Genomic DNA, 26,361 nt, shown 5'->3' with positions numbered 1-26,361 from the left:
AAAAATAAAAAATACTATCTATTTAGCAATTACCGAAAATGTTTTACTATATTGACTAGAAATTAACAGAAAGATTTAAGACTATAATTATTTTATTATATTTTGACGAGTATGATTTTGGGGTGCTGGCCCTGGTCAACGGAAATGAATCATAATTACGAATTTTCTAATTACATAATAATATATTACGACCTAAATAATTTCTTTGTCTAGTTAAAAAGTAGTAGACTTCCTCGTAGGATATAAGTAGGTATCTCAGCATCATTCATAGGTATTTAGACCTACTAATTCTGGGATTTTAGTCCGCAGACTTTTTTGTCCGCTAAAATAGAATACTTATATCGAGTAACGCAAACGAGGGATTCAAAGTACTAAAAGTCCCGCAGCCTTATAACCGCGGACATGCAGGAAGCGGACCGGATAAAAGTACGCGGGAGTCCCCGAAAGAAATGGAACGGGTGACTAGACGAATCAACGCAAACGGCGGACTTTAGTCCGTTGTAACCTATTCATATAGCGTGCTTTTCTCCGCAATACGTGTGCGTTGAGTCCGCGGCGGAGTTTTTATTCGCGGAGCGTACTTTTTTCTCCGCCGCGCCAGGGACTAAAATCCCTCGTCTGCGCAGGCCATTAAGTAAGCTGTTGCGTCCTCAGAGGAATATATAGGTTTATTGCTCTGAGGTTGCGTCGCTGTCGCACAACATCTGCTTCCGCAATGAACAATCACAAACGTCACAAAGCTATTTCCTCTGAGCATTCTGAGTCACAAAGCAAGTAATGACAAACGTCAAATCGTCGAATGTCGAACTATGTGTCAACTGTCAAACAGCAAACTTCAAAGTGGCGTTTCATTTTCATAACAATATTAATTTTGAACTGTAAAAAAGAATATTCCATAATATACAATATTCTTACTTATATACTTATATATTATGATGACTGAATAGATAATTAATGAAAATGTTTAGAATATTAAATAAGAGAATTTTATATGGAACGACATTGCGTTTAACACCAGCGCTCGCAATTCCATTTTTTGACCACCGTAATGACCATGATTACAATTTACTTGATAAATCCACTCAAGAAGCCCCAGAAACTGGATGGGAAAGGGTTAAGCAAATGTACAGAAGAAAGTGCGTAATATATTTTTGGCAATGAGCAGGTTAACATTAATACATAACCTCATAATTTTAAATGTGTTTTATTTTCAGTGAATATGATGATTTTTCTATAGAATTACACAGTATCGTACAAGCGTCTCTGAGTGGCATATTTTTTGGCGCTTGCTATGGAGGTTTTATGAAATCCAGGGATGCTTATTTTTATTTCATAGAAAATAATCAAGCTGCAGTATTTAATTCCACATTTCAAGCGAAGGTAAAATTCAAAATGATTGTTTCTTCAAACTTATATGTAAAAGAATATTCAGATAATGACGATTTAACATAAACTTCTCAGAGGAAACTGCAGGATTATGTCACAATAGCATTTGCTAAGGGAGCACTAAGATGGGGCTGGAGATTGGGAATATTCATTGCAATGTACAGGTAACTATTTTATAGAATGGTCTGTTCTAAACACATAGCTGCATATTTATCACAATATCAACAGAGAGGTTTGGGTGCACAATTCAAATATTTTACCTATGTATGCTCAATAAATTTTCTGCTTTAATAAGAACTGTAATAACAAGTATAAATTACAAAATGAATGTTCACATAAATTTAATTTCTTTTTAGCTCTATAGCAACAACCATATCAGTTTATAGAGACAAGAATTCAGTGCTGGAATATGTGGTAGCCGGTGCAATCACAGGGGCAGTGTATAAAGCTAATTTGGGATTAGCTGCAAGTCTGGTTGGTGCTGGTTTAGGTATGCTATGATATATAAAAAAGCTAGATAGTTACGTTACCCGCTCTCTATTTTGGCAAGAAAAAACTCAGCTAAGTGCCCGAGTTTCACTAAGTCATGCCCCATTCAGCGTCGTGGCTGGACGTTCTTTTTATATTTCAATTGGCAGTTGTTATTACTATTATATGAGTGAGACATGTATTATGTCTCGTGCGTCAGAGTGAAAGAGAGAACAACTGTATTGGTGATAATGCGTTAGTAAGTAGGTATGTATTAATTACGCTGTTTTTTAGTGCAATGATGTTGGCGTATGCCGCGTCTACTAGTATAATAGGTCATTGTAGGTATGTTCACATACTGTTAGCACAAGATGTGTTAAATAGCTCTTGCAAGGCTCATCATCTCTTTTATTTTATTTATTATAGAATGGAAATGGATTTGTGCAATACTTTAGTCCCTTTTAACACACTTTTCTTAACTTCACCTGTATGTTTGTGACGCCATTAGAACTCAATTTTGATCTACTAAAACAGGCATATCAAATTCAAACTGTACTATAATTAAATGAGATTATCAAAAAATTATGGCATGTTAATTAGTTTTTAAAACTATGTTAATTATTTGTAAAAATAAAATTATTATCTAAAAAGGAATTATTTCAGAAAAATGCTTTTAACTTATAACTTAAAATATATTGTTTTCAGGATCTGCTCTAAGTTTAGTGGGTGGCTTAGTAATCATAGGCTTGTTGAAGATCAGTGGTGTAACGATGGATGACATACGAAAATCACTATACAAAATTAAGCAGTCCAGGTATTTTTTCTATTGAAGAATTTGTTATTATTAATTATTAGGAATACATTTTTCTTTTTAATTAGGAAATATGTACCTGGTATTGATATCTAGTTAAATGTTTGAATAATATTCTCGAGAACTGCTTAATCCTTTTTGTTTGGATTAAGCAGGTCTTACTTACAGATTTACATTTTTATGGAGAGAAAATGTAAACCGCATCACAGGCAAAGCCGGGGCAGACCATTAGTTATTAAAGGAAATAGATACTAATACAAATACATTTTTCAGGGATGAAGTATACAATGAATGTGTTGAAGCCAGTGCTAAGGAAAAGAATGATGATCTTACAAAACATCATGATGTGTTAGTTCAAGAAAAAGGTATCAAGAAAATAGAAGAGATTGTCTAAATAATATTCATTAATATTTAAACTGTAGTGTACAAAATGTAAATACATAATAAAATATTGAATTAAATTTAGTCTTTTTTATTTTCTTTCTTAGAAATTAATATAATTCAAGAAAAATAACAAAATACATTATAAAAATTATTTATTAAATTATTGTTGACTATAATAAGATGGATGCAAAATAATATTATATTACATAATATATTAAATCTCCAGTTATATAAAAGCTTTTGACACAATACAATGAGTATATAACATTCAAATCAAGATTATAATATTTTACCTGTATTGCATACTAAACAGAGCAAAAACTTGGTATCTTATAAAGCCGGTTACTCATGTACCTGCCACAGGGGCGATATTGAAACAATCTCGGTTTTACGGCGGTTGGATCAATTTCGGTGTTCTGTAAATTGTTCCTACTTGCACATCACAATTTAGAAGCTAGTTGGGTGCAATTCCAATATTGCCCCTGCTGCATGTAGATGAGAAGCCGATTTATTAATTCTTTAACACAATTTTTTGTGACACCTTATCTGGTGAGATTAAAACGACAACAAATACATTTACAAAAAATATTTTTCTCAAATATTGAATGTAACAGACCATAATCTTACATTTGATTATTAAAAAGAGTTAAACTTTTCATTATTAATTTGACTAAACACTTATTAAAACTGGGCAAGAATCTAATAGGACATTCAATGCTCTACAATTATACACAAGTACAAAAAAGTCTACAAGATCATAAAAATTGTATTAACAATGACAAAAATTTCAATTGCAATAAATAATGATTTTAAAGCGTTATAATTAATCAATTAAATTGTAGAAAATGATACATTTTGAAGCATTAATAGACCAGTGTTAATGCTTCAAAATGTATCATATATGTATATTCAAAAAGCAATTTATTGACCACATAAAATTGCTTTTTATAAAATACTTTATTATACTTATAAGTAATAACTAATAAGCTTCCAAAACAGAAATTCACAATTAAATTAAGTATATGCCTTGCATTGTTAATAAAATACCATGTAAAGACTTAATGATATAAAATGTAGTATTTTGATCAGGCGATCCATTTTATAATGCGATAAATAAAAAATAAAAAAAAACTGACGATTACATTAAATTATTATAATGTTAAGTTAATAATTAATCTGTTGATTTTTTTGCTGTTATTTTGTGCCAAATATGTACCCATTATAATATTTATAAAAACCTTCATGCATCTGACATAATTAGCACCTACATTAAGGATGATTCACGCTACATCCATGTGGCGACCGAGCCGTTCCTGTATTATTCAAAATCAAAATCTTTCAAACTAATAAATTGGTACTTTATATGGTACCTTATATGAAAATAATAATTAATAAGCCTGTTTAACGTTTGAATATTAGGAAGACATTTTTTTTTCTTTTTATACATACATTCTTAACAATTTATTATTTATTTATTTAATTATACATGTCATGCAGAAATAAATAGCTTACATCTACAAATAGCTTTAACTTAAACAATAACATATCTATCAAATACATATAGTTATAATAGTTTGAATACAATTCAAATAAATATTTTTGATTTTTCTTAAAAGGTCACATGCAATAATTACTCTATTGAAGATTGAGCCATATTATAGCACTGTAAGGTTATAATTAACAAAAATCTTTATTAATTTCGAACACGCTATAGTAATATCCAAATGTGAGAAATGTTGAAAAGTATATTAATAAAAATAAACTGATGACCTTTCCAAACACTATTTTGCATAAAAATGTACCACTATACTTCTTCATAAAATAAGAAGCATAGATTTTTGTATGAAGTCTTATTCCTTGTATTATTATTGTGTGGACTGTGCTTTAGTAATTCGTTTCGCACCTCGATTTGGTGGACCTTTTGGTTTGGCAAAAGCTGGACGATGTAAGTTCACTTTAGGATGGATTTCGTCATATAAAAATTCTTCAGTCAATTCCTTGCCTTCATCTACGCCAACCTATAAATAATAAAAATAATTACACAAATATTCTGGTTATCATTTCATTTGTTAACATCATGATTCTTATGATAGGAACTTGATTCTTATTTTAATCCATTTATTACATTCGTTCTCATACCTATCAATATTTTTATCAATATTTATTTATAGAAACTATCTATATTCAATACTAATATTATAAAGCTTAAAGTAGTATAAAGTTTAATTGTTTCAACATGCAAATCTCGGATCTATTGGATCAATATCAAATTGTAGGTAGTCAATCCGTTAATAGCTGATCAGTGACCAGTCTTAGTATTATACCACACCCCTTACACTCCATACAAAATTATCGTTTTAACAGGTGACTGTTACACAAATATTCTGGTTATAACACACACATTTGCAGTCTCTACAGTGTGAACTGTAGAGACTGCAAATGTGTGTAATATAACGCTTTATGGTTGGCACATTTGTGACTAGCGTAAAAAAATATGAAATCTGATGAAATACATCCATAAACAGCACAATATCTAACCATTTTCTACGAAAAACGATAATCACAAATCCAAAATAATAAAATTACTTTAAGTCAATTTGATTAATGTTGTCAATCTTCGTTGCGTATCGTCCTTGCAGAAAAATGTGGCCCATTATATCGTGCGGGGTGAGGTAAGTGTTTAATTTTGGCGGGAGGCGGAGAGTGTCCGTTCTGTAGCGTTTAGCTACTATTATGTATTCTGTGATTATAGCTAAACATCTTGTTGATTCAAAAGGCAAGGGAATATTCAAACAAAAGATATTTATATTACTGACAAAATTCATAAAGACAAGTCAGGCTTTTTGATATGAGCAATTTGTTTATTTCTACAGTTGTCTACGACCTAAATAGTTTCATAAAAAAAATAGTATCATAATATTATACTCACTCGTTTTGTAACTTCAACACCCATTTTTTCAATTAATTCAAGAAACTGTCCCTTGCAACTGGAATACATCATCCTTTCTTTGATGCTGCAGGTATATCCAGGCATTGAATATATAAATACTGAAAAAATATGCTGCCGTTTAATAGATTTAACAACTTAAAATTTACGTTTTAAAATATTTGAGAAAAATTATGAATACATAAGATTTGATCATAATATGGTCCGTATAAAGCGCCTTACTTTAATAAATGAATGAAATTTGGTATATTATGCCATCTTCTAACATTATAAAATGTTTTATAAACTAGGTATATAGAATTTTCATGCAAAAAACGGCTGAATTGATTTCATTTGACAATATATATATATAATGTATAAATCACAATATTTTAAGTACTTGTTCTTGCACGCATACACACACACACACTCATTCACTCACTTATACACATACATCTGTACACGTATTATATTTGTAAACTTTAGTTAAGGAAGAGCGGGTCCTCCTGAAACAGGTTTTTGTAAACTTACTAGGAGGACTCATCCACTTTCTGTATTTGAAAATTGTGTGTATATGAAATAAATATATTTTTCATTTTCATTTTCATTTGTTAATATGGATTTCTAAATATCAACGCTATATTTAAAAATATATCCTTACCTATACTTTCAAGCTGATCACCTTCATGTGTATGTTTGAATATATACAAATGATATCTGGCTTCATTGGCCGGCACCTGGGCAGGTAACTCAGGCAGAGTTATAATTGCAGCTTTGGCTAGACATATTTGTTCTTCTTCTAAATCTGGAAATTAATAAATTATATTATAAATCCATACTATACTAATATTATAAATGCGAAAGTAACTCTGTCTGTCTGTCTGTTACTCAATCACGCCTAAACTACTGAACCAATTTTCATGAAATTTGGTATTAGGATATTTTGATACCCGAGAAAGGACATAGGCTACTTTTTATCCCGGGAAAATGACGCAATCCCGGAAATCCCACGGGAACGGGAACTATGCGGGTTTTTCTTTGACTGTGCGGGCGAAGCCGCGGGTGGAAACCTAGTTTAATAAATAACTCTCACTCATTGTACATCAAACATTTCTAGTCAATAACTTTTTGATTTAAAAATAGCAACATATCAAAATTCTATCTGAATCTCATTTTACGTCAACTTGTTGTATTTGTGTTTTTGAAATCATTTTATAAAGATGTATTTTTAATAATTAATACTACTTGTATTTTATTTTGTGAAACACGTTTCTGTAAATAGTATTAATAATATTAGGACATACCTATTTTAAATTGTAAATAATTGTAGGAACCTCTTTGGAGATCAAGAATACCCTGTTTTGCTGATTCTGTTATTGGAAAAGATATTCCACCCATAGTTGACTGCCTGAAAATTTAAAGAATATCAACATTAAACCATATTAAACAGTAAGGATTTTATTTACAGCTCAATAGAGAATTTTTTTAACCTTTTTAGTATTAAAACAGTATTATCACACTGCAAACTTCAGAGCAAATCCATAATTTTAACAGTCCCGTCTTATTTGTGTGTTCGCTTAGAAATAAGAGAGATATAATCTGGCATAAATGAGTTTTAAGAAATTAATTAATAAATTCTATTACAATAATTAATCTAAAAGCATTGGCACAGATAAAATAATCTTAATCTTAATACTATTATAAAGGCGAAAGTTTGAATGGATGTATGGATGTTTGTAACTCTTTCACGTAAAAACTACCGAACCGATTACAATGAAATTTGGCACACATATAGAGGGTAACTTGGATTAACACAAAGGATAGGTTTAATCCCGGAAATCCCACGGGAACGGGAACTATGCGGGTTTTCCTTTGCAAACGCGGGCGAAGCCGCGGGCGGAAATCTAGTACTTTTATATAAACACATATTGCCTCTACAACATTACCTTGCATCTGTACCATAATTGGGACCCTGCCCACTCTCATTCAATTCCTTCAAGGCCTCTTCTCTGTCGGTCAGCGGCGCTGGTGCAGCCACCCCACTCAGATGTGCTTTATATCCTTTCAAGCATACTTCATCCTGTAAAGTGTAGTCAAACTTAATAATTATATGTTATATGTATTAGAAATGTGAAATATTATATTTGGTGGAATTTATGAGAATGTCTGCAATAACTCGGGCTGAAGGGCATACATATAGACTTGTTTTCTGTAGTAACTACTTTCAAAGCACCTGGGATTAAAATGACTACCTAGTTGGGACTGATTAAAAATTTCATAACTTTTGACACAGTGATTTAAATCAGTGAAACATACCAATAAAATCACTATATTGTATTACAATAAAACACTTTTGAGTATTTACATGTGATAACAACTTATAATTTACTAGCTTCCGCCCACGACTTTGTACGTGCATCCCCGTTTTTCCCCGTTCCCGCAAGAATTTCGGGCAATCCTTTCTTAGCGGATGCCTACGTCCTAACATCTACCTACATGCAAAATTTCAGCCCGATACGTCCAGTGGTTTGGGCTGCGCGTTGATAGATCACTATATCAGTCACCTTTGAGTTTTATATATATGTCGTGGCCATATCATAGATTTGCTCATTTCATGAAATGGCCAATTTAGTTTGGCTAGATCGTTAAATCGTCAACGTTTCACGATTTGGTCATCCACGTTTGGCCAGATCGTCGATCTGGCCAAACGTCGATGACCATTTCACGAAATGCGACCATTTTTGTTTCCTTTTTACAAAGCGATTCGCTTCTGGTTGTTTATTAAAGTATAACCTAACCTAACCTAACTGTTTTCTATTGAAAAAACCATTCGCTTCTGGTATTCGCCGGCGCTTCCGCGGCACTAACTTAAATGACAATAAACAAGTTCTTAAAATATTCTGAATTTTTTAATGTTTTATGGACTCTCTAAGATATTTTATACGATCTGGCCAAACGTGGATGACCAAATCGTGAAACATTGACGATTTAACGATCTGGCCAAACTAAATTGGCCATTTCATGAAATGAGCAAATCTACGATATGGCCACGACATATATAGATTATAGCAGCATGCTTTACCTTAGTCGTAGCATGCATTTCATCCTTAATGTGCGAGGAACCAAACTCTTGCTTCAATGTGGCTTTGGTTGATGCATATAGCATCTTGTGTCTGACTGGAGCACTGTCGGGAGACCAACTAAGGAGCAGCCATTCATGACCTAGAGAATTGGTTGAATCAAACCTGAAAGAAATTCCTATGTTAGTTAATATGCAGTTTGTCATACATGATGTATTAATTAGGGTATTGTTACTAACATAGGTATAAGAATATTGTTACTAACAATGGGACCAATGATGTTTCAATGAATAATTGAATTATTGTATAATAATTATTATTACTTTAACACTTATTAGCATGACAGATACATAACTATTATTTCGCTGGTTTCATTTTATTGTTTATTTGATGTTAATACATTTGTATCAAAAGTTTATTGGTAGTTTATAACACTCATTCCAACCCATAAGATAAATTTAATCTCACAACTTCTTTTTCAATGTTAAAATGATACAATGATAGTTATAAGCAACCAGTACTTGCAAAGTTATGCCAAAATTTCTCACCTATACAAAATGTAACAAGGAAGATCATCCACTATCAATGGAGGGACATATTTATCAAAATCCTGTTCCCAAGTACCTTTAACTTGTTGATGTGTAGATAAAGTTAATTGCTCTGTAAGGAAATAAGTCATTAAGTAAATATAAAGATAAGCTTAGATATGTAACTCTACTGATGAAAAATAAACATTACCATTTTCTATGCTGACTTTGACAACACGTATTTTTCCATCTCTACATTTACTGAAGAACTTTAATAATTCTTCATTCGCTGAAAAACCAAAAAAAAATTTAAAGCTATGAAATCGAGATCATATCCGGCTTTTTTGGGCTGTTAAGACAAATTATTTACGGTCTTTTACTTTAAAATAAGTGATATATGTATTCGTTTTAGTATGCGGAGATTAGGAGGTACATTATTAAAGAGAAATAATTACAATTCAAGGTATTCCTTTTTGTATACTATCGTGAATTAACTTACCCTGGATTCCAGTTTGGTGGGACATTTTGTCCAGATAATCTCTACAATTACAGGACTTAAATATGTGGTTTTGGCTCTTGATTTGTGGATGTTGAATAACAACTATTCTTAACGTTTGCTCTATCAATATTTCATTCGTATATATGTAGCTAAAAATATTTTGAGTTTCCACCTTCCAGAGTTATGTATCCGTCACAAGCACAAGAGTCAAGATGTCAAACTTCCACGTCAAAATAGCGGCACTTGACATTTGAACATAATTTGAATTTTGAACACTTATTTACAGATAATATAACCATAATATACCACAGATAATGTTTGTTTACGACGTTTGTTTTCGACCTACCGTCACTTTATGTTATATTTTTACTGTTCACAAGAATTGCAATTTGCATTGTCATTACTCATTATCATTTGTGTCATCTTAACGTTTGTTGGAAGGAATTAAACTGAAAGCGATACATAAAAAACGGAGTTTTTGTTCATGGTCCTTACGATTGCCGGATATAAGATATAATATATAATATTTAACGATACTGGAGAATACTGGCTTTGGAGTTACGACAATATCGATGAAATTATTATTGGTGGATTACGACTAATAGTACGTACATACAACTATAACGGTCAGCGTTACATCGAGTTGGGTGTTCTATCATCGCGTCTTCACATCTGCATCTGGAGGTTATTTTGTGTATAAGTGCTGTGAGTGAGTAAATAAGTGGACAAACCGTGAGTACATTCGAGATTTCATAATACATAATTGGACTTTAATATATTGGGACTTTAAGTAAATCGTATAAAACTTGCTAATTGCTATTACAAAATAAATTGATTTGTACTTTAAAGATTGACGTGTTAAATAGGTCAAGGTTACGTGTTTAGCTGAAACTTAAAACAATTATAGTTCAGTAATAACCTACTTATTATAATCTGTGAATGCGTATCAGTTTATGAATATTGTATTTATAAACCTTTGTCGGATTTCCTATAGATAATATCAAGTTAATATATTTAATAATTTATTAGATTACATATGTACAATATTTAACCTATAGATATTTATAAAGTTGTTTGTATATTAATTTTGTTTATTGTAAAAGATGGAGTCTTATATTAAAGTGCAAAACAATATATATGATCGAATTACAAAAGCTAGATCTAATTTTAAGAAATCGCCTAAAGAACGTTTAGCGAATGATGCGTATTTATCGACAAGATTAGATGCGCTTGAAGAACTTTGGTCTCAGTTTTTGCAAACTCACACACAAATTATTCAAGTTTCGGAAAGTGATAAATTGAATGCTACTACTTATGTCAAGGCTGATACATATGGCAATTGCGAAGAACAATACATCGATTATAAGTATGAGTTGCGGGAAGCTCGAGCTAATTTAGTTAAATCAACCACTGTACATCATGCGCCAGATGGCAGCACCACAGCTACAGATTCGAAACAACAAGGTTTTAAATTACCAAAGATTGCTATTCCACATTTCTCCGGGAAATATGCAGAATGGACGAGCTTTCGAGACCTGTTTTTGTCACTGGTACATAGTAACCCTACATTGGATGACGTTCAACGTTTACATTATTTAAAATGTCAACTCACTGGAGAAGCGGAACAGTTCTTGCGACACATACCAATAACTGCAGAAAATTATAATTTATGTTGGAAACAGCTTGAAGATCGGTACAGCAACAAAAAGTATCTTGCCAATTGTATCTTAAAGAAATTTATGAATCAAAAAACGGTAACAACTGAATCAGCTACAGCGTTACGCGAAATATTAGATACTACTAATGAATGTATGTTTGCACTTAAAAATTTGTCAATAGATGTAAGTACTTGGGACACTATTGTTATTTATATCGTAAGCTTAAAATTAGATTCCGAGTCCCGTAAGCAGTGGGAACTGCAAAGTAGTAAAAATTGTAATTTATTACCAACATATAAAGAATTTATAGAATTTTTAGAAATCCGCTCACGTTCATTAGAATTTATTGATCCTAAGGTAGCTAAACAAAATAGTCAACAATATAGAACTAATGTTACTCCGAAAGCGTTTCATATTTCAAATTTAAAATGTATTTATTGTTCTAATGATCATCATTTAAGAAATTGTAAAAGTTTTTCAAGAGAAATGACTGATACTCGACGGAATTTTGTCCAATCACATAATCTTTGTTTTAATTGTCTTGGTGCAGGTCACAATGTATATTCGTGTCGCCAGTCTTCCAGGTGTCGTATTTGCAAGAAGAAACATCATTCTTTACTACATCCCAAAAATGTATCGCTTCCGTCGGAGCCTCAAATGAGTGAGGCAGAACCAGATGCTAAAGAAGCAACAGCATCTACATCAACACAGGTAAAAAATATTAATAATATCAGAGCCTGCTTTTCACGTTTCAGTGGACAAGTTTTACTTGCCACCGCATTAGTTAATGCCAGGTCACCCACAGGCTCATTGATCACGTTAAGATGTCTCATTGATCAAGGATCACAAGCTTCATTTTTGACTGAAGCTGCAGTTCAACTTCTTGGGCTAAGAAAGATTCCACACAAAAGCTCCATTATTGGTTTGGGTAGTGACCACTCAAGTTCTGTTGCCTCTAAAGCGAGGGTAGAAATTGAGATTCAATCACGCCATTGCAACTTTAAAATTTGCGTCCACGCTTTTGTGCTCAATAAGCTCACCTCAGTACTTCCGGAAAGGAATGCTGTTGTTAATCTTAGTCCTGAAGTTTCTAAATTAGTTTTAGCAGATCCTTTCTTTGCAACACCAAATAAAATTGACATGCTCCTTGGAGCAGATGTTTATGGTCAGATTTTGCTTGAAGGTCTGATCAAGGATTCACCCAGTGCATTAATCGCGCAAAATACACAGCTGGGCTGGATTCTATCGGGTCCAATTCAATCCAGATCGAGCTCCAGCACTATTTGGTGCAATCATATTCATCAAAATGATGAATACGAACTTATGAAGAAGTTTTGGGAGCTTGAATCGGATCAATTCGCCTCTGATAAATCACTTCTTACAGAGGAGGAAATTAAATGTGAGAGTATATATACATCAACTACTAGGAGAGATAGTTCAGGACGCTATATAGTTAATTTACCATTTCGAACCGATGATCCAAATTGCAAATATGGTAATTCAAAGGCTATTGCAATAAAACAATTTAATCGGCTTGAGAATAATTTATTAAAAAATCCCAAACTTAAGGCTGAGTATGCTGCTGTCATAGAAGAATATAAAAATTTAGGTCACGTGGAAACTGTGCCATCACATGAAGAGGATTCAGCTGATGCTGTATACTTACCTCACCATGCAGTGATCCGAGAGGATAAGGATACTACCAAGGTCCGAGTTGTCTTTAACGCTTCTTGTCCAGGAACCAATGGCATCACATTGAATGACGAACTCATGGTAGGCCCATCGCTACAACCTGACTTACGTCACATTATAATGCGTTGGCGTCAATATCCAATTTGTCTTGTCGCTGACATTATAAAAATGTATAGACAGGTAAAAATATCTGAATTACATACAGATTTTCAACGTTTTGTGTGGCGCGAAGATCCAGATCAAAGACTGCAGCATCTGCGCCTCTTACGAGTTACCTTTGGAACGGCTTCAGCACCTTATCTCGCTGTGAAATCATTACAGCAAGTTGCACACGACGATGGAGTAAAGTATCCGCTGGCTGCTGAAAGGGTACTTCATGATTTTTACATGGATGATTTTATGTCAGGCTGCTTTTCTGTGGAAGAAGGTAAGCAAATTTATAAGGAAATAACACAGCTTCTCCAAGGATGTGGATTTGTCTTGCAAAAATGGAGTAGTAATAGCGAAGAAATACTTAAGAGCCCCTTATACTGAAAGTTTAGGCATTTTAGGCACTGAGACGGCTCGCGCCCGCGTTGCGCAGGAGCCGGCGCGGCATGAACTCCGGTGACCTATGAAGGCGGGCGAATACGCCACAGTATAAATAAATCAGTAGTTCGATTTTATTTGCTATCGTAGGAATGTATTTGATAAATAAATTTACTACTTATCCTATACCATTAAACGAGCAATATTTGCATATTTATATATTTGTTTGTATATATACAGTGTGGAAGTTTTCGATGTGCCCTGAATGGAAAGTACTTGAAATACTAGGGGTAGCAAATTTTTCTGAAAGGTAACATTCCTTTTTCAAATTTTACTTTATTATTAAAATCGATAGAAACAATATAAAATATAATTTATTGTTAATTTTTCGTAAAAATATTTGCTCTTAGAAATAAAAATATCATGGAATCTAACATTTTTATTGTAGAATCAACATCATCTCAACATAAAGAACGCTTCTGGTTTATTGGTCTATTTTATACATACATTTAAAGTTTAAAATGAAACTCTCGTTCTGGATACATTAATTTATTTTCTTCTGAAAATATTGGTAATAATAATTAAAAGTAAAACAAATAAAAAAGGCAAAATAATATGTAATTGAATATAAGTATGTAATAAGTATGTTAGTGTATTCAACCAACTTAAAAAAGTGTATTTTACAACAATTTGAATAATAATCAATTAATGATTGAAAATGACACCCGTGACGAAAAGATGTAAAGTTTTCATCCGCACCATCTTGAATTTTAGTTTTGACCTCATATTGGTTAATAGCTACCCCAATAACCATGAAAATGATACCCATGACGAAAAGATGTAAAATTTTAATGTAATTTTTTTAAATCACTACATCTATACATATAATAAAATCGTAGGAAAGTCAAAACTGTACATTGAATATTTTTTTAAAAGAATACATATTCCATGATCTATAATCGATATAGAAGCCAAAAATATAGTTTTTAGAATTTTTGTCTGTTTGTCTGTTTGTCTGTTTGTCTGTTTGTCTGTATGTTTGTCCGAGCTAATCTCGAAAAGTACTGCATAGATTGACTTCAAATTTTGCATGAATATTACTAACAGGTCGAGTGAGGTTTTTTTAAACATATTATCATGCTATCACCTCCGGGGGAGGAGCTGTGAACCTTTACTTTTCTTACGTATTCCGTGTACTACGACAGCGTACAATCTAAAGACTCATGTTTAAATGTTGTTTTTGAGTAAGCCATGCTATTATCTAGCTTTACACTATAAAAACTACGTCATTTACGTAATTTGGGCAGAGAAACTGTTTAATGAATCTTAGTAGTATAAAGACAAATTTAAAACAGCGCCATCTATGAGATTTCATTAAAATCAAATCAATTTACATAATATTAACGCTTCTTGGAAATTCATAATTTAAATATTATGATGTTGGTGAGGTTGTTTTTTTTTTAAAGTTAAATAAATAATTCATATCTTCCCAGAGTCCATTTCAGGTGCGCTTATATTTCATGTGAATATATGTACTAAATTTTTATAAGTGAGGGTAGATGTTTATTATTTGATGTCAAACAAGACACCATTACAGTTAATATAGGTAATAGTAGATAACAGTGATTGTGTTCATTCGTTACATTGTTATAAATCTTCAGCTTTTTTTTTAATTTTCGCCTTCTTGCGTTCCCACAAAAGATAAGTTGTAACTTTTGTATTTATTCTTTATAATTATAATTATATAGTTAGACTCATGTTTTATTAGTTAAAGTTAAGTATGACAAAATAAGAAAATGATGAAATTTTATTTTTATGTAGGTATAACTTTTACAAGACTATAAAGAAGGTCACTTTAGTTCTTGATAAAACTTTATTTGTTAGTAGCTTTTTAATAAAATAAGGTACGGTTATCTTTTGATTTTTTTTATTAACAGATTCAATGTTAATAAAAATTGGCGATTTGCGTGAGGATGTAGTGGAAATTAGTAACCTTGCGCGTGGTCAATCATCAATCATCAATCATCAATACATATAATAAAATTCTAGAAAAGTGATGTCTGTACAATGAAAATATGTAAAAAAAATTAGCAGGGGTTAAATTATTAAATCGATCCCAAACCCAAAACTGTAGTTAAAGCATATTTTCCGACGCTGGTTCTTAGATAAAGTGTATCAAAATCGGTTCATCCATTTATTATACCTTTATAGGGGTAAAAGTGGGAAAAAATATTAGTTATATTTTTATCCAATTCGGTTTATCCATTACAGCTTCTATTAGATTACAGCGGTAAAAGTGGGAATGAACAATAATGGAATGTTGTCAAATAATATACTCAAGCGGTAGATATATCAAAATATGAAAGAGCAACGTGTGAATTACAATTAATAATGTTTTATCGAAATCGGTTCATCCGTTTATTACATATAGAGCACTTTAGGGGTGACAGTGGTTAGATAAATAAACCAAATGGAGCATCAAACGACAGGATATGACGTGTACATATAGGTACAATTAGATAATATGGTTTACATCAAAATCGGTTATCCCATTTACTAGGGGTGGAAAGGGAATGGGTTGAAAGTCTATTAAAGAAGAGGGGGATATGGGAGCGAGAGGATAGCCACACACTGGAAATTTTGAACTCTACTCAAAGCCACATAGGCCTGGCCCTTGGCAATTTTTTTTCCTAAAGATACCACTTCTTTTGTCACTGTGGTCCATTACAATTTGTGCACGGTTGATGATGATGTCAAGGAGCAACAAACTTATAGATATCAATATGATATAGGAATGTAAAATGGAGGTAGGTCTCGCTTACTTGAAAATAAGAAACCGAAGTTTAAAATTTAAAAATTAAAAAAAAACCAACGCAACGAATGTAAAGGAATAAATAATAATTTTACAAACTTCCCGAGGATCTATAAATTAAGTACCATTATAAAAAAAATATAATATATGATATGATAATGATGGTATGGCAGCTCCGACGACTTTGTTTTTTTATTTTTATAAATATTTAAAATGGTATTTATTAATTTTTATTGCACGGTCTAAACGGTTTAGTTACTACAGGCGTGAGACAGGAAAGATCTGCAGGCCGAGACGGCAGAGATTAGAATAAACGCTATGGAATAGAAACTGCTATCGCTAATTATTATTGACATAAGCTCATCACATTTTAGTAATGGTTCGGTCACACTACCAAAATTACGACGACGACAACGACCAAAATTCTCATCCAGACCAAATTTGTTCAAAATAAAATATTAAAATTTCCCGTCATACTGGTACTCGGAAGAAAAAAATTTCGAGGTCAATTAATAAAAAATAGATTTTTTTCGATTTTCTAGGAGCTACCGTTTCTACGAAAAATCTATTTATTCATTCATTCAAAAAAAAAAAAATTCCAAGCACCAGAACGACAGGAAATTTTAATATTTTATTCTAATTGTGTTTAGCACTATTTTGTTAAATTGCGACTGGATGAAAATTTTGTTTGTGGTCGTCGTCGTCGTTGGTAGGGTGAACAAATCCTTAGCAAAACATCATACGCTTATGTCAATTATTAGTATCGATAGCGGATTCTATTCCTTTGCGTTTTGACGTTTGTCTCGGCGCTCAGTTGCTTCACGATTTATTAACAAAAACATCCATACAAGGAAGGAAGAAAAATAAATTTGCTCCCTTCCCCTCTGGTGCCTAAAAATTTTATTTTATTTTTTTAAATTTTACTAATAGTTCTTTGTATTATTTATGGTAGTACGTGTTTTTCCTTTAAATTCAATAAAAAAGAAGGGTTGCACTCCGGGAGTGCCGGCAGAAGTGAATACTTGATTATTAACGTTGAGCATGTTTGATATTTTGGAATGGTATTCGTCTTACGCTTTTTCGATCAGGTCACGTGTCCTGACGCGAGTTTAAGATTTTATACTCATTACAGAAAAAGTGCTCAACGCCGCTAAAGAAGTTTTCACTTCAAAAATTAAGTAGTAACTACTATACAGTCACTATTCCACGCGGACGAAGTCGCGGGCACAGCTAGTAGTATATAAAACAAAGTCGCTTTCACTGTCCCTATGTCTCTATGTCCCTTTGTACGCTTAAATTTTTGAAACTACGCAACGGATTTTATAGTTCTTTCGATTCCCGGTCGAAGAAAATGAATTTTTGAAAATCTTTGAATGCAGTTCTATTTCTTTTTAAAATAAAGGAAATTTGCTATCTCCAGTATTTCTAGTACTTTCACCCAGGGCCCATCGAAAATTTCCACACTGTATTTACAAACAAATATATTAACATGCAAATATTGCTCGTTTAATAGTATAGAATAAGAAGTTAATTTATATTTACAACAATAATCCTAGGATAACAAACAAAATCAAACTACTGATTTATTTATACCGTGACGTGCTCGCCGTTTTACTCGCCGCTCGGTTCTAATACGCGAGCGGCGACTACAACGTGGTCGGGAGCAAAACTAGCACAGGTCCTCCTTCGATGACGTCCGGCTGGACTCTGGCGGCACTGACGTGGTGCGCGCGAGTCGCATTTTACGTATTATATTTTATATAGAAAAAAATAAGGGCTAAATTATAAATCTATCCAAAAATTTCCCTGTAAAACCTGATTAGTAAATTAAATGTAAAATTTTCATAAACATAGCGTTCCCCTAATTCTCATAAAACTGATTATGCTTTCAAAATCGATGTTACTTCTGATTTTTTTTTGATCGAGTTAAATGTTTAATATTGTGTTTTTATCCAAAAAAGTCACTAGATCAAACGTTTATCTGTGCTATATATTTTTTTAGGATTTTAAATATGATGATTTCTATCCAAAAACCATGATTTAGAAACATACATTTTGAACAATGGGGCCTTAAAGAGATTAATGAAGATGTTGAAGATCAAGCAGAAAACCTGAAACTAAAAATAGATGAAATCATGAAAATTTTAGGACTTACCTGGAACAGAAGAACTGATGAATTTGAATACTTAGTACACCTTCCACCGCTCTCTCCTCCTGTAACAAAAAGAAAAGTTATTTCAGAAATTTCTCGATTATTTGATCCTGTCGGTTGGCTTGCGCCAGTAATAATTTCAGCCAAAGTTTTTATACAGAAATTATGGCTCTCGGGAATTGAGTGGGATGATGAACTTCCTCCACAATTACTGAAGGACTGGCTCAAGTATAGAAGTGAATTAGATACCCTTACCAAATTTAGTATCCCACGCTGGATCAACATCAATAATGATGATAAAGTTCGCGAATTGCATGGCTTCTGCGATGCTTCAAATGTTGCATTTGCGGCAGTTGTGTACTTGCGAGTGGTTAACTCCAATGGGAAGGTTAATGTTGCATTAATCGCTTCCAAAACAAAGGTAGCGCCCATTAAACAAGTTTCGATTCCGAGATTGGAGCTTTGTGGAGCTGTACTACTCACAAGACTGCTACTAGAAGTGTCTCAAGCCATGAGTATGGAGAAATCTTCAATTCATGCGTGGACCGACTCACAAATTGTGCTCGCTTGGCTTCAAGGACAACCTAGTCGTTGGAAAACCTTTGTCGCAAACCGTGTGTCGGAGATTATTACTTCGGTGGAACCGCAGCAGTGGCAACACGTTGCGGATGCTCATGAGAGAACATTTCACGGCGGTCCCCAATTGATGCAAAATTATTTGCAATCAAAATACTGGATAATAGGTGCGAAGGATTTAGTACGACTGTGTGTTCGTAAATGCGTTCGTTGTGTACGATATGCCGCTCGCATAAGACACCAGTTGATGGGACAACTACCGGTTGAAAGATCTACTGCTTGTCGACCTTTCTTAAAGAGTGGAGTAGACTATGCAGGGCCTATTAATATAAGAACCTCTAAAGGCAGAGGTAATCGGTCATTCAAGGGATATATTTGCTTATTCATTTGTATGGCCACACGCGCTATCCATCTCGAAGCAGTAAGTGACCTTACAGCTCAGGGATTTCTAGCAGCGTTTAAGCGTTTTACAGCACGCCGTGGTCATTGCGCTGAAGTCTGGAGCGATAATGGGACAAATTTTGTGGGTGCAGCACGAGAACTCAAATCTTTATATGCTCATGAGAGGTCGAGTATAGTGAAGGAAATTGCAGATCAACTGGCTACAAATGGGACTGAATGGCATTTTATCCCTCCCCATTCCCCAAATTTTGGAGGACTATGGGAGGCAGGGGTAAAATCGACGAAACATCATTTGAGACGCATTGTTGGGAATTCAACTTTAACATTCGAAGAAATGACAACATTACTTTGTCAAATAGAATCTTGTCTGAATTCTCGGCCTATTTCTAAAATTACTGAGAATCCAGACAATCCAATCCCACTGACACCAGGACATTTTCTGGTGGGAGAACCTCTGGTTTTACCCCCTGATGTCAATTACGAAACATCCAATATCACAAATCTCAGACGGTGGCAAATGACTCAAAAAATGACACAAGATTTTTGGCGTCGTTGGTCAAATGAATATTTGACTCAGTTCTACCATCGTTATAAATGGAACAATATTGTTCCTGAACCTACAATTGGAGATTTAGTGTTAGTAGTGGAGGATGATCTTCCACCTGGAAGATGGTTATATGGTATTATAGTTGAAAAACATCCCGGATTGGACGGAATTACGCGAGTTGTCAGTCTTAAATGTAAAAACAATGTAATTAAACGTCCTGTTTCTAAATTGTGTTTTTTGCCAATTACCAACTAATGTTGATTTTTTTGTTGGCTCTCGAGCCTCATATTATGTTCGTATTAGCACGTATTAGTAAGAAAGCATGCAATGTGGTAATATTTTATTTTGTATTTTTTTCTGTATTTGATGTTAAATTCGTGTAAAGACTTTCGTTAGTATTTATGTTTTGATCGGTTAATTGTATTAAGGAAAATTTTGAAAATTTGTCCTTGGTGGGCTGTATGTTTACGACGTTTGTTTTCGACCTACCGTCACTTTATGTTATATTTTTACTGTTCACAAGAATTGCAATTTGCATTGTCATTACTCATTATCATTTGTGTCATCTTAACGTTTGTTGGAAGGAATTAAACTGAAAGCGATACATAAAAAACGGAGTTTTTGTTCAATGTTTTTGGTTTATTTTCTCGAATAAAATGAACTTAAATAAAAAAAAATGCATGAAATAATGCGACAAAAAATAATAATTAAAATAACATGTATTAAAGATATAAAAATATGTAGACAGTACACACTTATTTATGTGATAGTTATTACGGATTACCACAGTTATTACAGAGTTGTGCACACGCACATTGTCTCTTCGTAGCTTCAAAAAAAGCAATAAATTGATTTTATAATAATAGTAATCGAAATGCAACCACAATAATTATAGGTAATAAAAAAAGAGCGTGTTGAGGTGTTAGAGAGAAAGTTCTTTATCAATATTCAAAGATACCAAAATCGTCGCCTTACTCCATGAGGTGATAACTACTCCATAGCTTGTTTTTAGGATATACTTAATATCTAAATTTAATTTTAACCCAGATATTTTTCATTGTAAAATAATTCAAATCTTTTCAAATATAACGTGATTATGAAGTCTATTATAATATCATTTTTTTTTCTTGTTATTCTATAAAAGACAATATTGATAGGCTGTTCGACAAAAAAAAAATGAAATGAAATTTGAAATTTGGAATATTGTTAAATTTTTTGTTCGAAACGCTAGATAAAATCAAACTCAAATCTACGAATACTTTTTTGTCGTAGTTTTTTTTTATTATTTAGTGAATACGTAGCATAAGCGTGGGCCAACCGCGTTTTTACATTTCATAAATTAACCGATTAGATACCTGTTCATAGCTATATAAGCATAGCTCTAATTTTTGTAAGTATTCTTAGCTTGTGGTACGGAAACAGTCACCTTTGGATATACCAATAAAAATAATTTTATCTCATTGTTATAAGGTATCTATCTAAGTATTTCGATAATTGTAGCGTATTTTATTTGCAGCATCCATATTATAATTAAATTATCGCCTAAGCACCAAGTTCGGTTTTGCTCAATAATTAATTAGGCATCTAATGCAAGACGTCAGTTGAGGCGTGATTAAAATACAGCCGTTTAGTTACTACGGTAGATACGTTTCCAGGTACTAGGTAGTTTGAAGATATTCTATATAGCGCTTATTTGTCGTAATTAGAAATGCAAGTCTGTACAGGATACATTTCAGTAATCGCACAATTTCGCAGACAAGAAGTGGCAGGATGTAATTAAAAACCCCACTGAGTGATATGTACTAAAGGGGCTGAGGGTAAGTCTAGCCGTAAAGGGGTATTTTACAGTAGTACCACGAGATTATTCAGTTCAGATTTCGAAGTCCTACTAAAAATATGTCGAGTTTAAATGTTAATTATGTAAGTAACTATATTTAGCACATACCTTCATTAGTATTTTTTTTTACAGAACCACGTGAGCCAAGCGATGGGCATGAGCTTGGCATGAGCATAAAGAGCAGCATGATGACATCACAGTACATTAATTCGAATATTTTACCAATCATCGAATAGATACTATGAAGTTCGGTATGTAATATTTGAAACATGTTTCTTAGTCTCAGTCTCAGTTCTCACACTATGCTCCTCGTCCTTCTCCTCGTCCTGTTCATCGCGCTGCCGTTATTCGCCGCGACATTGCCCTCTGGCCACACACTGCTCTACTCGTGCGATTAATCGCGACGCTCGAGCTCTTCAGTTCGCACTCGTATTGCCGGTCCTTTGACTCGTGCGCAAAAGCCGAAAAATAGGGAGCAGTGAGCAGGACGATGATCACGACGAGTGGCATGATGAGTAACGTCGCCACACTATGCCTCTGCCTACTTTCCTCGTCACTTCCCATACCACTCGTCTAGTAGTGTGGCTGGGGTATATAATTCATAGAGCAGGCACAATATTATTCGTGCTCTCTATTCAATCTGCTGAAAAGACAATTATTTTTTAGCGCTCAGCTCATAATATTAATATTTTCCTTCCAACACAATTTTCTAAAAATTTCACGTCCGTATTGTAAAAAAATATGTAGGTAAAAAAATACATTGTTTTATATTTCTCGAGCTGTGACCTTATTCGTAGAAGTCTTGACGCGTATTACCTACTACCTATGTAAGTATAATAATTCATAGTAATTGGAATCCTCAACAAGTTTAAATTACCGTTATTCAGACTGCATAAGGTGGCACATTAAATACTTCAGTGCAATTAAGTCTGGTACGGAACACAGCGTCAGGTGTTTGTTACGCAGTTACGCAAACAATACGTGAATATACTCCGTTAATTACGTGTATCGTTAAATTGTGTACAAGCTCAATTGTAACATTTTGTTTAACTGCTTAATGAATAGATGACAATGTTCGCCGACACGTTTTACGCAATACCTCTACGCTTTAATACCTAGGGACGTCTTTGCTTTGTGTTTAATTACAATTAAATTTTAAAGAATCAATCTATAAATAAAAATGTAGGTAAAAATATGAACACATTTATCTAAACATTATTTATCCAAGTTGCTTTATGCACGATGCTAAGGTCTTTAAACGTGAATGCAAGAGTCAAGAGATATGATTTGTTTGTAATTAGTACATAGTTCCCGTTGTGAAATTAAATTTCAGCTGTAGCGTTTGCTCACAGAGAATTCAAAATTAAGGATGAACATGCTTTAACCGAAATTGTATCTATCACGAATTGATTCCTGCATCAACTTAGTTTAGCAAGATTACGTATTGCATTAGTGTGTATAAAATTTGCTTCCATTTAGATTTTCGTGCATTTACGTAAAGCACTTAGATAGTGAATTTCTTTTGTAGCAATTAGCAGCCTATGTCTTCCTACAAAGTACCACCAATCTGTATATTGAAAGTGATACCGATAAGTTTAGCTATTAAAGACGACAGAGAATTATAAACTCTACGTAACTTTTGGTAAGTGTTTACTTGTACTTGTAGGTGTAATATTATGTTGTATATTTTTGAAAGGTATTTTCATCACATAGTGTAATTTCACAATACAGGTGGTGCGGTGCAGTCGAATTCAGAAGGTACACGATTAATTCGTTTCGTTGACATGGCCAACTAGTAATATGATTTCATTAAGCACTTGCATGAAAAATGCGAATCAGGATATCAGTATTGCCTCTCATCAATTAAATATTTCTGACCCATTAGCGCAGGTGGCGAGCAACGTAATGGAAGCCATTAGAGCTGCCCGCTGCTGCTGGCATGAACCTCGCTTGTTTTATAAGTAGGTACGTATTTGTACTTTGTTCGTGTGATTTTAACAAAAAAAATCATATAATTGGCGACAGGAAATATAACCCAATCTGACTAACTTCGTTTTTGTTAGTAAATAAACCTTTGCTTTAAGCTGGTCCATAATTTTTGATAAGAAAATAAAGATGGTACAGAAAATAAAGTTTAAAACCAGTAACAGTTATGTTGATAAATGGCGGCTTAAAATTTGTTGTAGCCATACATCATAAAGCACATAAGAGACGTAAAGTTAATACAAGCCGCTATCTAAGGCGTCACGGGCGGGATAAATTGCTGCAATCTCAACGACATCGCTGGGCTCTGATCCAACTCGAGGATTCCTTTCACTCCGTTGATTTAACGAAACCGCTGTGTTCAGCTCTTGTACGTTATTCCTTGCTAGTTATTATTACCGTTTTCCGGATAAACTGCTTTATTGCAATTTGCAAACCACAACTGTCTCTTGATAGTGTTTTCGCATTCAAATGCAAATTTTTTGATAAATATTTTTAAAACGTCGAATAATCGGCGGATGGTACAGAAACAATTCCGTTGAATTTTCGCACTCGTAGAATGGGAAATCTTCAATATATTTCGAGAAGCTACGTGTAATATCTGCGGCGCTGCGGGCTGTTGCGATTGGAAATAAATTATCAACGGTTTGCCGGCGCAGCCTGCGTCCTGGGTGCTAATTGTTTTTTATTTTTTGCACCAAACATTTGCGGCGGTTTGTGCATCGCGAGTTTGTTGGTATACTTTTTATAGTCTCACTGTTATTTATTGTTTTGTGTGAAAGCCGCGAATTTGGCAGCGAGATAATAATATGGTTTTGTGGTAACGCGCATGGATTTTTTTCATAATAACGGTAGAGTCATGAAATTTTCAATTTCGTGTATAAAGCAAATGTTTTGTGCATTTAAATTGGTATGGAGCGGAGGTATTGGAACCTTCTTTGTTTCAATATTGTATATTTTCATCTTCTTAATATTCGCCAAGTGAAGGAGTGTAGATACATTAAATTCTTAATGCGAGAAAGCGACGCTGAGACCGCAGTAATGGGTGAGTAAATATCGCTGTGCTTTATAAGAATGAATAATAAATAGCAGGAGGAGGTTGTATCTCGAGACATCGAACCGGAGCGTTTGTTGAACAGGTAGGTTATGGGTAGGTTCATATTTCTATTCACAATAAAGGGTTATTAATTATTATTGATTTACCAATTATTTAGCTTATAACTAATTTATATTGATGAAAGACATATTATTATGTGACAGAAAGCCGAAAGGTTTGGGTAATTTCATACAGTAGTTGCGTGTTATATAGATAATATTCAATAGTTCTTATTTGCTGATTATAATACTCTGTAATATGTGAACTTTCTATAAGCGTTGCAATACTCAATTAATTTTGGTATGTATATCTATATTATAGAAAATGTGTCACCTATGATTTTAATGCAATCTATTCAATTGGAAAATTGCAAGGGATTGAAGTTTTTCTTTGTTTGTAAAAGTGGTGAGTATTTGGTAAAAGCGTGCGTCAGACAAAATGTTCAATGTTTTTAACTGTGAGCCTAGCGTTGATTGCGCACAAGTGTTTAATGAACACTTGTTTGCTGATTGCCGGCTTAGCTATTTGCTTCAATTCTATTGCACCTATTAAAGCAATTCTGCGCCTCTAAATGCTCTTTTATTTTTATAAACTGCCGCTCTAAAAGTGTTATTTTTATTTGGTTTGAAGCTTTGTTTTTATTCAGTTACGCTCTTTGTTATATGTTTAACAATATCTGCATTCCGTTTTTCGATGTGTATGCAAAAATATTTAAATTACAATATTGATTCTGGCACAAAAATAGTTACATTTACAATTATAGTAAAACTTATTTGACACGAAACAGGGCAACCGACAGTAGGAATATAGATTTCCAGGTGATGGTTCTACCGCGAATTCAAGGTGGGATATAATTCAGATCGTTTGCTATCGATATGCACCTTGTAGATCGAAAACGGACCACAACATCACGTAGCAAAGTTCCGTGTCATCCCTGCGGCTAGTGACAGAAAATCGACCTGCAATTTTGAGCAATGTTAATTCACGACAGCCGAAT

At 33.4% G+C, this 26,361-nt stretch overlaps 4 protein-coding genes across 4 annotated transcripts; 3 read left to right on the top strand and 1 right to left on the bottom strand.

The window, feature by feature from the left end:
• Positions 1-809: 809 nt before the first annotated feature.
• On the top strand, positions 810-3,104 carry 140up (RPII140-upstream gene protein). Its single transcript, XM_089701009.1, has 6 exons — positions 810-1,136; positions 1,215-1,380; positions 1,462-1,550; positions 1,743-1,876; positions 2,560-2,668; positions 2,939-3,104. The coding sequence occupies exons 1-6, from the start codon at positions 955-957 to the stop codon at positions 3,057-3,059; spliced, it is 801 nt and encodes a 266-aa protein (XP_089557135.1). The 5' UTR covers positions 810-954; the 3' UTR covers positions 3,060-3,104.
• An 80-nt stretch (positions 3,105-3,184) lies between these two features.
• Positions 3,185-10,302, bottom strand: twf (twinfilin actin binding protein). The gene is made up of 9 exons (XM_089701008.1): positions 10,082-10,302; positions 9,794-9,871; positions 9,604-9,715; positions 9,058-9,220; positions 7,922-8,055; positions 7,280-7,383; positions 6,637-6,780; positions 5,979-6,097; positions 3,185-5,067 (listed from the first exon to the last, which is right to left on the bottom strand). Exons 1-9 carry the CDS (start codon positions 10,104-10,106, stop codon positions 4,915-4,917), a joined length of 1,032 nt encoding a protein of 343 aa, XP_089557134.1. The 5' UTR covers positions 10,107-10,302; the 3' UTR covers positions 3,185-4,914.
• Positions 10,303-11,184: 882 nt separating this feature from the next.
• On the top strand, positions 11,185-13,965 carry LOC149484746 (uncharacterized). The gene is made up of 2 exons (XM_089700904.1): positions 11,185-13,138; positions 13,349-13,965. The coding sequence occupies exons 1-2, from the start codon at positions 11,185-11,187 to the stop codon at positions 13,963-13,965; spliced, it is 2,571 nt and encodes an 856-aa protein (XP_089557030.1).
• A 4,941-nt stretch (positions 13,966-18,906) lies between these two features.
• Positions 18,907-22,683, top strand: LOC149484745 (uncharacterized). Its single transcript, XM_089700903.1, has 3 exons — positions 18,907-20,581; positions 22,418-22,484; positions 22,566-22,683. Exons 1-3 carry the CDS (start codon positions 18,907-18,909, stop codon positions 22,681-22,683), a joined length of 1,860 nt encoding a protein of 619 aa, XP_089557029.1.
• Positions 22,684-26,361: the final 3,678 nt, after the last annotated feature.

Source organism: Colias philodice, chromosome 11 (genome assembly GCF_061535455.1).
Source record: "Colias philodice isolate Cphi_HAF_F1 chromosome 11, ilColPhil1 Martin Lab GWU primary, whole genome shotgun sequence".
Classification (NCBI taxonomy): Eukaryota; Metazoa; Arthropoda; class Insecta; order Lepidoptera; family Pieridae; genus Colias; species Colias philodice.
Note: the sequence above shows the minus strand (reverse complement) of the source record. Positions and strands in the feature narration are given on the sequence as shown.